Below are 12,394 nucleotides of genomic sequence, written 5' to 3' on the forward strand. Positions count from 1 at the left end.
AGATATATATATATTTTTATAATAATAGAATCACAGACTATTCTGTGTTGGAATGGACCTATGACAACCATTGAGTCCAACTCTTAAGTGAATGGCCCATATGGGGATCAAATCCATGACCTTGGTGTTATTAGCACTGTGCTCTAATGTAGGTGCGTAGTTCTAGTGCTGAATTTACAGAAGAAGATGAGTTAAATTCTCTTTGGAAACCCTACAAATGAAAGAAAGCAGATAGGGGTGACATGTATTGCTAACAAGGACAGCATAATTTAGACATCTTGTGATTAGTGTCCTTTACATTTTTGTTGGCTTTGGAATATTTTGTATTGGGCTGTAGCTTTGCCTGCTGTCTCACTGTGATCGAAAAAGTGATATGATTCAAATAAATAACAAAACTATTAATTTCCAAAACAACATGCTTTGTTTATTCTGCATTACTTTTGTGCTGATAATGAGCATTTTTAGTTACCATAACCAATATGGCACAAGGCTCTATTTGGTATAATGAGGAATGAGCGCTTTTTTTTTTTTCTGTTTTGACAATATAAAACTTGAGCATTGTTTGGGATGGTAATGGTTGTTCTTTCTGAAGCAGAAGAGTAATGCAGCAGTTGAATTCCTGGAGAGACTCTTTTCTAATTAAAGATACTCTTCAGCTCCTGCTATCATCCAGTCTGTTGTGAACCAGAAGTAAATGTGCCACTGGATATCAGAGATCAGGCTTCCTGATTTTTGTTTGTCCCTACAAGAATAACAAGTCACCTGCAGAAAAGGCTGACTGCCAGCTGGAAACATCCTCTTAGGATGAATGTGCTTCTGATGAAAAACAATCTGTGCTCTACACAAGTGTGCATGTTACGCTCAGTTGTAATGCTGCTCCAAGATTCCTTGAAGGAAGCTTTTAAATCTTCTAAAGCCACCTTTCAACATTAATTTCTCTATGTAATTAATTTATTTGAGTGCATGTTAGCATCTGTTACAAGCTTATAGGGGAATCTTATAAAATGACCAGCGTCAGTGCTTGGTTGTGAAAGCTTCAGAGCCACCAGAAAAAAATAGAGGAGTAGAGGAGTAGATGGCTGGGGAAAAACTTGGTTTCCACTTATAACCTATTCACACTGACATAAGTTTGGGAGTAGCTTTGTTTGGGCTTACAGATAATTATAAAAATATTAATAAAAATATCCTTTAATCTTTGCTTTTCCAAGCAGTAAGCCAAGACAAGTAAGTTGCAATTTGAATTCTAGAGAGAGGGATTACCAACCTGAGCTAAATTATTTGTATGGAACTGAGATTTCAATGCAGAACCCAGGCATCCTGATGTCCTAGTATTCCCCTCCTACCTCTAAGGAATTTAATCTGGTGTTTGACATAAAATATCCTGATTTGGTAACAGCAGGTGTATTGTCAGAACAAAAAGATAACCAGCATGTTTGTGGTGTGCAGTAGGTAAGTAAATGGGGAGTCTGAAGCCTTACTTCACTCTTGTAATATAAGCTGAGCTCTTTGCCTGGATGCATCCACGTGAATATCCTCATGCTGTTTCACCATATGCCTTAGCATCGGCATAGCTGTCTTTTAAAGGAGATAAGCCGTGCCCTTGAGGAAGGTTTTCCTTTGTGTTGAAACCTCACTGAACTAGTCAAAAAAGGGAGGGTGGTTAGGTGGTGTCAATGTGTATTTATAGTACAGTTCCCTAAAAGAAAGGTGCTTAGCACCGTATTAAGGCAGAAGAGTAACAGACTTCAGATGCCTACTGTGTTTGTTGCTATTTCTAGAGATATTGGAGATTAAGGTGTCTCTAGCTTGTTTCTAGAATGATATGTGTTCAGTGTGAGATATAATGGCACAATTTCCTTCTCCCTTCATATCCTACCATGGATATCCTTAAATGGATTTAAACTAGTGACCCTGAAGATTTCTGGTGTGTCAGAAACCTTGTGCAATTCTTAAATCTTTCTAAATTCTGATTCTGTTGGATGGATGTTTGAAATCACTGATTTTTATTTAAGGTTCTACTCTGAACAAGAGTACAAAATATGGTACATCTTGAATAATTGGTTGCATGGTGGCATCCAGGACCTGTAATTTATCCAAACCCCACACTTCTGGGATGTGCCGTAGTCAGGCAAGAACTTACTGTACTACTGTGCTAAATTCCATGTTCCTTAGGCTTTAAGGAGTAATCAGGAACATATTTTCCCTAAAAGTGTGCATAATGAGAGAGAAATGTAGGCAAAAGTAAAGTATCCTGTTATATATAAACATTTTTTGGTCAAAAGTTAAAGGAAGCAGTGTGTAAAATCAAAGATAGTTTCTTTGCCTTCATGCCTGAGCTGAAGATGCTGAGCTGCTTCTGCTCATCTTCTTTGGCTTGATTATCTTGAGTATTCTGTACAAAAAGACTAGTCACCTGGTACATTTCTTTTCCTTGGGCTATTTCCTGCTCTGTAGTGCTATGAAGGATGTGCAGGGTCCTTGTGATGAGAGCAAGCACCTATAACACAGGGCTTGTGTTGTTTGTCCATAACATGGACTTGGTACCAGGACCCTGATAAGAATTACATGCTGTCACAGTGTCCATAGCTGCTCATTGTGTGACTTTAAAGAATGCACAGGTAACTTTTGTCTACTGTAGATACTTGTAATTTGCCCTAAAATGTAGTTAGAATGCATTTACATAAGATGAGCCACCTTGATGCTGCCCATTGCTGTATGTGTTATTTATTTCCTAGTTATTTTTTGTTTGATTAGTTTTGATTTAGTTTGGTTTTCTTCCCAATCAGGAAAGTGGAGCAGGCACTTTGCATTCTTTAATTTGTTTCTTTTCTGGTTTGTTCCCTGTCTCCTGCTTTCAGGTCAATGCTCGATTCTCAAAACGGATCCAGGCAAAAATCAAGGACCTTCTGCAACAAATGGAGGAAGGGCTGAAGACAGCAGATCCGCATGACTGCTCTGCCTATACTGGCTGGACTGGTGAGAAAGCTAGAATTTGAATGAAATGCATTTGTTGAATGATGTAATTGGATTTATTCACAGGAGATTCTGGTATTCTTATAGGAGTGGCAGAAGTACTCTGGGCATTTTTGTGAGTTGGTTTTCCTTTTAACTCTGGAGCCTTGGTCACTACTGCACATCTGTAACTTGCATTGTCTTCAGCAGACAAAGATACAGAATTATAGTTGATTTGTGTATATGGAGATCATTGTTTTGCAAAAGGAGTGGATTTTCTAAGGCTGCTCTTTTACCTTACCTCTTGTTTCTTTAAATTTGCTTTTAAAAAGGAGTTATTTTCATGTTTTCCTGTTCGACCTAACTATTAGTTAGCATTTCTCTAATGGTATCGTGGTTTGATTTGACACGGAAAAATAATTTTTCCGGAAGGAAGAGGTCAATTTGACCAATTGAAGGTGGACACGCCTCTGAGAGCACAGAGGGGTTAAAAGCAGAATTCCCAGGGGAACTCGCTCTCTTTGGTTCCGCTCAGCCGCAGTGCAGCCTCTCCCCTGCCCGGCCGTGGCTGGGTGGGGAGGGGAAGGCCCATGGCCTGACTGAGGTGGGCCCAGGGGTGGAGGGACTGGAACCCCCTGCAGATGGAGGGGTGGAGAAATCTAGGATGTCTCTGTTCCCCGCCCGGAGTTTCTCTCCCTCGAGAGAGAGAGAAAGAGGCAGCAGCAGTTTTTATCAGCAGTTCACCAAGGGGAAGGAGAAGAGTGTGGGGGGGTGGGCCGCAAGGTGCCCAGCTGCTGTGGGAGCTGCCGGAGTCTGGGCATCGAGCCATCCTGGGAGTCCGGACTTTTAACCCTTCCTGAGAAATGAAAGCTTTGTGAAATTTTTCTCCTCCTCGGTTTGAAAGAGAGGAAGAGAGACAGCTTGGAGCCTGGGATGTTAGAAGGAGAAATTCTAGATTTGGTGGGGGGAGGGGGGCGGGGGGTGAAGGGAGTGGCTTTTTGGCTGGACTTTCTCCTCGGTAGCCACAGACAGAATTAATCTTCTTCTCCAAGAGAGACTGTATTTTAGGAGGATGCCAGTGAGCAAAGAGACCTGCTTCAGCTGGGAAAAGACAGAAGTGGAGCAAACAGAGAAAAGTAGGGGGTTTGTGGTGGTGCCCCCTGTCCTCAAAGAAGGAGAAGAAGATCTCTGTTCTTGGACCCCCGGCCCCAGGGGGAAATGGGGGGGACTGTGGTCCCAAAAAATGAAAAACTGAACTGTTGTTTTTCTCCCCTCTTGGCAGGCATCCTTGAAAGGAAAAAAAGTCCTAAAAGCAGTCTGTCCATCCATGCATTGGTAGTGAGAGCACTGTGCATGGAAAGGAGAAGGGTCACCATGGCAAACTTTTTCTCCGGGTGGTGCCATGTGTGATATGGAAACACAGGATGTGGCAGCTGTGTTTCCTGGGGGGTCTGTGGCACAGGAGAGACTCCTGTTTCCCTCAATGGACTGAGTATCGATTGTCTGGAGGGTGGAAACCTGATTGGAGTCCAGATTGTGTCTCACTGTGGTTTGTTGGAGTTAGGTGGTGGGAGGAGGAATGCTTTGCAAGGTTTTAATTTTGATATTTGTGTGGTTTTTTTTTTTTTCTTTCCTTCCTTTCTTTCTTTTATAGTAGTAGTTTAATAAAGTTTTTTTTTCTGTTATTAAGCTTGGGCCTGCTTTACTCTGTTCTCGATTCCATTTCACAGCATTCAATTGAGAGATTGCATTTTCATGGGTGCACTGGCATTGTGCCAGTGTCAAACCATGACAAATGGTAACAGTGTTTTCTAATCATTGGGAATAAATGGGGGGAATATGTTCTGTGGCCAGGAGCTTGTAGCCTTCAAATCTGGAATTCAAGTAGTTTGGCTATTCTTGTTCTGTCTGTACAAAAATGGTAAAGTGGTTGTGTGAGGAGGGGGAGTGTAGAGGTATGGTTGCAAGACTGTGATGATAATGAAGAAAATTAGGTTTATGCAGGTGATGGTTATTGCTAGGGACCATTTTTCATTTAGCATTGCATCACTGATGCTGTCCAGATGTAAATGAGCCCTTCTAATTGTTGTGATTTAAGTCCACCTCCAACTAAATATCAGACACACAGTACCTCTCCTACATCCCCTCTGCCATAGTTGCATAGGGAGGGGATAAAAAAAAAAAGATAAAATCCCTGGGCTGAGATAGGAACAGTTTAATCATTTAAATAAAGTAAAATAAAAGAATAATAGTAATGGAACCAACAATAATAACTACAACTGTAATGGAAAGGGGAGAGGGATAAAATGCAAGAGAAATGAGTGATGCAGAATGCTTTTGCTCACCATCTGCTCACTGAAGTCCAGCCCATGCCCGAGCAGTGATTGGTGGCTTCCAGCCAGCTCCTCCCAGTCAGTTTATATACCCAGCATGATGTCCTGTTGTAGGGGGATATCCCTTTGGCCCCTTCCTGTTAGTTGGCCTGGCCATGGTCTCTCCCAGCATCTTGTGCACCTGCTCCCTGGCAGAGCATAGGAAACTGAACTTTGATTTAGGGTAAGCGCTGCTCAGCAACAACTAAACCATCAGTGTGCTATCAGTGTTATTCTCACACTAAATCTGAACCACATCACTGTAGAAGAAAATTAAGAAGAAAATTAACTATATCCCAGCTGAAACTAGGGCACTGATCCTTTAGGCAGAGCCTACAGTTTTCACATCTGATGTGGCCACTGTTCTTCAAGTTGCCAGGACATGTCCATCTAGGCCTGTTAAGTGTGACTTTGCTGGATAGAATGGCATATTCTGTTCCTGCTGTTCTAACTCAAGCTTCAGGCATACTTAAACTTTTAGCACCATGTGAAATGTGCCCTGAGGAGATCTATTTTTTTATCTCCATGTCGTGATAGGGGTGTAATTTGGTAAACTCTCCAGCCTTCATCCATCCTTAGGCTTAAATCTGGCAATTAAAGGGTAAAATTTTTTTTTTGCTTTCTTCTTGATATTTTGGTACAGATGGTGCTGTGGGTGGATGGGTGGGGAACTTTTAGACAACTCAGGCTTAAAAGATAGACGTGTTTCAGGGTCTGGAAGTGACTGGCTGCTGAGTGCGTACAGATCTCCAGTGGTAGGCTTCCTCATACTGACAGTACAGAATGGCTCCCAGGGAATTGTGTTCTGGCACAGTGACTGACAACTGAAATTATGGCTGATAAACCAGAGCATACTGAAAATGAGTCATAAGGTAAAAGTAACACAGCCATCATTAGCTGAAACAGGAATATAGATGAACAAGTGACGTTGTCTAATGAGTGTGGGATTTTTCCATCCTGTAGAAGGATTGCCATTTACATCTCTTCCAAGCTGTTAACTTCTTTCAAGGCTCCTGTGGATATGGTTTTGAATAAAAGTATTTAACTGATCTGGTTTTTTAAATACTTAATGCAGATACTTTTTCCCCAAACTGGCTCTTTGCTGCATTTGGCTAGTGTGCAAATCAGAAGGTAAAAAAAAGAGTACTGTAAACAACTGCCCTGCTTTTTGTGTACCAAGTCTAGACAAATCTTACTAGTAATGCAGTCATGAGCATTGGTTTGCATTATGTGAAACATCTTTAAAATCTTGGAACTCCTGCTGTTGGCATGTAGCAATCATGGGACACATGTAAGAGTCGTTTTACTTACACAAGTACTTTTTTATGTGACAGACCTCTTGGAGGAGCCATTTTAAGGGCGTTGCACTGAGAAACAATAGGAAGGATGAGATGAACTGGACTTTGTGGCTACATTTCTAATCATCCTTTGATCAAGCCAAGATATTTGCACATTTGTTGCAGCATAAAAAAGGGTTCCACAAATCCCTGTAAATAGCCCACAAGTTCCCATGATGTTGAAGTGGGCTACCTGAACTCTGCAGCTTTCTTCTTTAGATTCACCTAGAAAGGCTTGCTCAGAGCCTGCCTAGGGAACATGTGAGGATGTACCAGCACTCTTGTGGTGCTGTTGTTCTAGTACTACTGAGATAGCCTCTCTGTGAGCTAAGTGGGCCTCGTGTGTACTCGACTTTGGATGAGGCTCAGGAGAGTGCTCTCTCCTCAGAAATGGGTTTGAGTTCCAATGTGGTCTGAAGATAAGTGATTTACTTCTGCATGTGTATGTGTGCAGTTGGCCAATAGACATACACTTAGATTTGTTTCACTTCCTTCAGCCTACATTGTTGTTATTTCTGAGGTTTTGGTTTGTTTTAGTGGAAAACTATGTAGTGAGTTCAACAGAGTGAAGCTTGATAGTATGTCCTGGCATTCTTAGAGCCCTGATTTGACTTCTGGCTTTTACAAACTTGCTTGACTTGTACAAGCTTGTAATCTTGTTGTGAAATACTTTTAGGGGTTATAAAGAACTTGTCAACTTGAATCCAAAAACTCATCAAAAGGTCCTTTTACAAATCAAATGAGAAGTCACTTCTTGCATGTAGTAGATGAGTATTGTACAGTTAGTATACTCAGACATACATGTGCTTGTTAAATCAAATTGTTGAATCTTCAGTGATCTCTTTGTGCAGTGGGTTGGTACTGGCTGAATGCAGGGCACCCACAAAACCTCTCTCTCACTCCCTTCCACAGCTTGGACAGGGAAGAGAAAATATTATGAAGGCTTCATGGCCTGCAGAAGAATCTCAGCTCCAGTGCCTGGAGCACCTTTTCCATTCTCCTTCTTGACTGACCTTGGTGTCTGCAGAGCTGTTCCTCTCCCATGTTCTCACTCCAGTCTTCTCTGGCCACAATTACAGCTGCACAGTAACTTTTTTTCCTCTTCCTTAATCTGTTATTACAGAGGCATTACCACGATTTCTAATTTGCCCAGCCTTGACCAGTGGCACATCAGCCTTTGGAGCCACCAGGGATTGGCTCTGCCAGACATGGGGGAAGCTTCCAGCAGTTTCTCACAGAAGCCTGTAGCCCCCCACTACCAAGGCTTGGCTATGCAAAGTCAATACAGTTTGCCAAGTGTTGAGGCCTGAGTTACGAGTTTTCTTCCTTTTTTTGGAAATTGAGACTCTACCACTGGGTTTCAGTTTGATAATTTTTATTTTTCCTGTGATCCAATTGAAATGTCATCCAAACAGTGTGGTCCAGTGCCTTCACACTGCATCAGCTAGGACCCTTTACTGACATGTTTTTATTGCCAAAATACCTGTTCACATTTGAGTTACTGGTTCAGAGGCACCAAAAGGGGAATATGATATACTTAGAAAGAAAAGTAAGTGAAACTCTCTTTTTCATGTGTTCATTTCAGGTATTGCCCTCTTATATCTGCAACTATACCGCGTCACGAAAAACCAGAGCCATTTGCAGCGATCTCTTGATTACGTGAAGAGAATTCTTCGCAATCTGAATGGCAGAAGAGTTACTTTCCTCTGTGGTGATGCTGGGCCATTGGCAGTGGGTGCAGTGGTCTACCACAAGCTGAAAAACAGCAGTGAATCTCAAGAATGTGTTGCCAAGTAAGTGGTTGATGGTGGGAAATGTCATGCCCCTCATTTGTAGAGAGCATTGGTTCAGTAACTTTGCAAGTGAAATTTTAGAGGACGGGGTTAAAGAATGGACACTTTCTCTCCTGATAAGTTTTTGGTACAAGAATACAAAATAGGCTTTATCTTTATTATAGCTGGCTTGCACTTGATTCACATTTAGTGGGTTATCTTGAGTCCTCTATCGCTGTTAGGACAGGATGTCTTAGGCATATCTGTAGTGCACACACGTTCTGATTTTGTCACATTGAAGTGACGTTTAACAAAAGCCATGCTCTTGTCATCGGCAATATTGTAGTGCTTGTGCAGTATGTGATGCTGTCTGTAAAGACTGGGTCTTAATTGGAGGTTCATTAGAAAATGTGTACTGCAGGATCTGGATGCAGGCAGACAGAAACACAGTGTATTATATTGATATGTAACAAAAATTTAATATAAGAAAGAGGAAGTATTTGCAGGAGGAGATTTGTAAAGGCAAAGAATTTAATTAGAACAGAGTATAGGAAGGGTGGCCTGAAAAAATGCCAGCCCCTTTTCAAAGTAATCTAAATGGAACAAATGTCTCAAGAAATCCCATTTAGATGTAGCTTCATTAGAGAGCTGACTGGGCCTTTGCTGGTACAGAGTTGATTGCTATCCTAGGCAGGGATAGCACTGTTACAAAATCCCAAAAGTGCTGGAACCCTGTGGGATGTGCATTCAGCACCACAGTCCATCAGCATACCTCAGGCTGGCAGAATTTGCAATGAGGCTTATGTCCTCATCTCCATTCTGCTTTGTTTGGGAATGTTACTGGTCTCTTTTTATTCTAGAATCCTAGTGTGATTAACCTCTGCTGCTCTTCCTGAATGAATATTTTAGTTTTGAAGTGAGTCTTAGGTTTGGGGGTTTTTGCTTTTACAATTGGCAGTAAACTTGGGCATGTCATTTTGAATGCAGTTCAGAAGGCAGTGTTGCTTGCTGTAAGGCAAAAAGTATGAGTATAGCAAAATGAGATTAGCAGTAAATCTTTTAGTGTTGCCCTTCCTTGGAAAGTAATTTCTATGAGGAGTAGTGAAAAGGAGTTGTTTGATTATTTGTTTATTTTATAACTTTTTTTGTTTACAAATATGTACATGACACCAGCTGAGTGGTACATTATAGAGGTCAAAATAGAATCTGTGATTTCACTTTTTTTACCTTGTCAGTTGTATGAGTTCAACAATAAAACTTAATAGTGGACAGTTTAGGAGTAAATAATTTAATTTTAAATCCAAAGCGTAGTTCTCAGAAAGGAGATTATAAAACTGTTTTTTTTAGTAGCTTTTCCCTAGTATTAAGCAGTGACAGCATGAACACATGATTGAGGTCAGTGGTTTTGTTATGGCATGATATTAATGCTAGCATTTCTCCTGAGAAATAATAGCTGGGGGAATCTGGGAATTGAATTTGGTCTTAATCCAGATTGTTGTTACCCCTCCCCGAATTTAAAATGTTATCATCACCATGGTTTTATCTAAATATCAATTTAATCAAAAAAGATAGGAAGAGACAGGGAGGGAGTGGCCATAAAACAGATCTCTGATCCACCTCAGTGCTAATACAGACTGGTAGAGTATTAGTAGAGAGTCATTCTGAAGAAAATGAGAGTTACCACGGCCAGCACTTCTTGTTTCTTGTTTTTTTCACTGCTAAAGGCAAGCAAAACACTTCTGCATTGTAGCAGTGTCCTTTTCAAAACTGAGGTGCTAAATTTTTGAGACAGAGTGTTTTCTTAGGAGAGGGAGTAACGAATGGTGGTATTTGGGATTTTTCTTTGGGGTTTTTTTCCCTCTTAACAATGTACAATTAAGTGTTCCTGACTTTGGTGAAATTCCCAGAGGCTCCAGGAGGTTTCTGTCATTGCTGGAGTAGCTCTCTGGGCTTCTCCATCTCCTACCCTGCATCTGTTTCTGTCTGCACAGAATCCTGACATTTGTGCTGATACCGACCTGGCTCTGGCTCAGTTTCCCATCTCGAAGATGGCAGGCATGCAGAGCTCCTGCCTGTAAACCCGGCAGCCAACTGGGCTGGGAATGGTTGAAGGGGGCTGGTGGGGCTTCCCCATTTGTTCTGCTTCTGGCAGATTGATGGCTTGTACAATGCAGTGTGGTCTCTACAGAAGATACTCTCTTCCCCACCTTCCTTGTCTTATGCAGGTTGTTGCAACTCCAAAGGACAGTCATCAGCACAGATTCTGAACTTCCAGATGAGCTGCTTTATGGCAGAGCAGGTTACCTGTATGCCTTGCTGTACCTGAACACTGAAATAGGTCCAGACACTGTCCCACAGTCTGTTATCAAAGAGGTAAGACACTTTTCTCTCTCCAGCATCACAGTGTCAGGTTGAACTGGAATTGCTCTCATACATCTTCCAAGCAATTTAGGAGGGGAATGCTGGAGAGAAGAGGGACCTAGAGCTGGAAACCCAATCTCATCTGTACATTCAGTCTCTTCCCCCTTTCCCTGCTGCCCAGCTGGGGCTGGGACAGACCAGTGTAGGTGGGTCTGTGTCCACCAAGGAAATAAGTTATTATGTAACTAGTTTTGGCCACTTGAGACATTACTACAAAATAACCTTAAGACGCAAGTGTGGAAGTATCTTCAGATAAAAGAAAGGAAATGTAGAGTGGGGAACATTTGCATATACCAGAACCAGAGATGCTGGGGCTAGAAAAAAGTAATTAGAAATATTGATTAAATTTCTACTCTTAAAATACAATTGATTTCATCATTAAGGAAAATACCTTTTCTCCCTCAACACTCAAATCCAAATGAATTGAATATTGTTGTTCTACCACTGTATTGTGGCTTAGTTTTTGTTGTGGATTTAGTCATGCAGAAGCAAAACCCTCTGAATTTAAGTAAGCAACACTGGTGATGAGTGTGTGTTCTTTTTCTTAGGTAATAGATGCCATTATTGAGTCGGGGAAAAACTTCTCAAAGGAGGAGCGGAAAACTGACCGCTGTCCTCTGTTGTACCAGTGGCACAGGAAGCAGTATGTTGGAGCAGCCCATGGAGTGGCTGGGATCTATTACATGCTCATGCAGGTAAGAGCATCTTCTGTTGGCTGGGGTAAAGTAGCAGTGATTTTTGATCAGAGAGATCTTATCTTCAGCTTTCGTGCATGTGCAGTGTTGTGCTGGATCAGGGTCTCACAATTTGGAGTTAGACTGCAGCACAGAACTGTGCTGAGGTGCTACCTAAGGGTTTGATAGCAGAAGAAAACTGTGACTAGGGTATGATCACACTAGAATGAATTAACTCTTGATCTGTTGTTCAGAGTACCAGCTTTTCAGGATCTGCTTTCTTGTCCTCAGCAAAGACAGTGAAGTGCTTTCTCTCATCTTACTTACTTCTTCTGGTACTTGCAGTTAGAACAACTAGAAATTCACTTACTATCCATCACTCTTCAATTTTTTGCTATTTTTAAATGATTGCACTGCTGATGCCTCCTGTCCTCCATGTCCTTCTCTTCTGTAATGATTCCCTGCCACCCCCCCCTCCCCCCCACTTCCTTGGTGCTTTTGGAAGACTATCTTTAATCATATATTAGTCTTCAGTATGCTTTTATTATTTAGATGTTTTTCTTCTTCCTTAACTCCCCTATTTCTCACATGAAACTCTGATGCTCTTTAGTGTATTTATGACCACTGCTTTCCTCTTTCTGTTTTCCTTAGTGAGATTCCTCTCTTCTGTAAACCTCTTTCCCATACATAAATTGATTCCCCCCTGCCCTGAGATTTGCAATAGGATTATGATTATTTCTGTTCTACAGTCTGGGGAAAGAGCCTTAAGTTTCATTATAGAAGATTGCCACAGAGCTGCAAAACTTTATTGCACTTGTTTCTGGCTTTTGAAGATGCTGCTGCCAGTCTGTACATCTTTGTAAATA

At 41.4% G+C, this 12,394-nt stretch overlaps 1 protein-coding gene across 2 annotated transcripts in view; it reads left to right on the forward strand.

Moving 5' to 3' along the window:
• Positions 1-12,394, forward strand: part of LANCL2 (LanC like glutathione S-transferase 2) — a 32,974-nt gene that overhangs the window by 7,055 nt on the left and 13,525 nt on the right. For both annotated transcript variants that reach the window (XM_021531478.3, XM_085570061.1), the window contains exons 2-5: positions 2,859-2,976; positions 8,247-8,454; positions 10,659-10,806; positions 11,403-11,549. In XM_021531478.3, coding sequence (XP_021387153.1) covers positions 2,859-2,976; positions 8,247-8,454; positions 10,659-10,806; positions 11,403-11,549 — 621 coding nt within the window. The remainder of the gene's footprint in view (positions 1-2,858; positions 2,977-8,246; positions 8,455-10,658; positions 10,807-11,402; positions 11,550-12,394) is intronic.

The sequence above is a fragment of the Lonchura striata genome, chromosome 2 (assembly GCF_050655825.1).
Source record: "Lonchura striata isolate lonStrDom1 chromosome 2, ASM5065582v1, whole genome shotgun sequence".
NCBI lineage: Eukaryota > Metazoa > Chordata > Aves > Passeriformes > Estrildidae > Lonchura > Lonchura striata.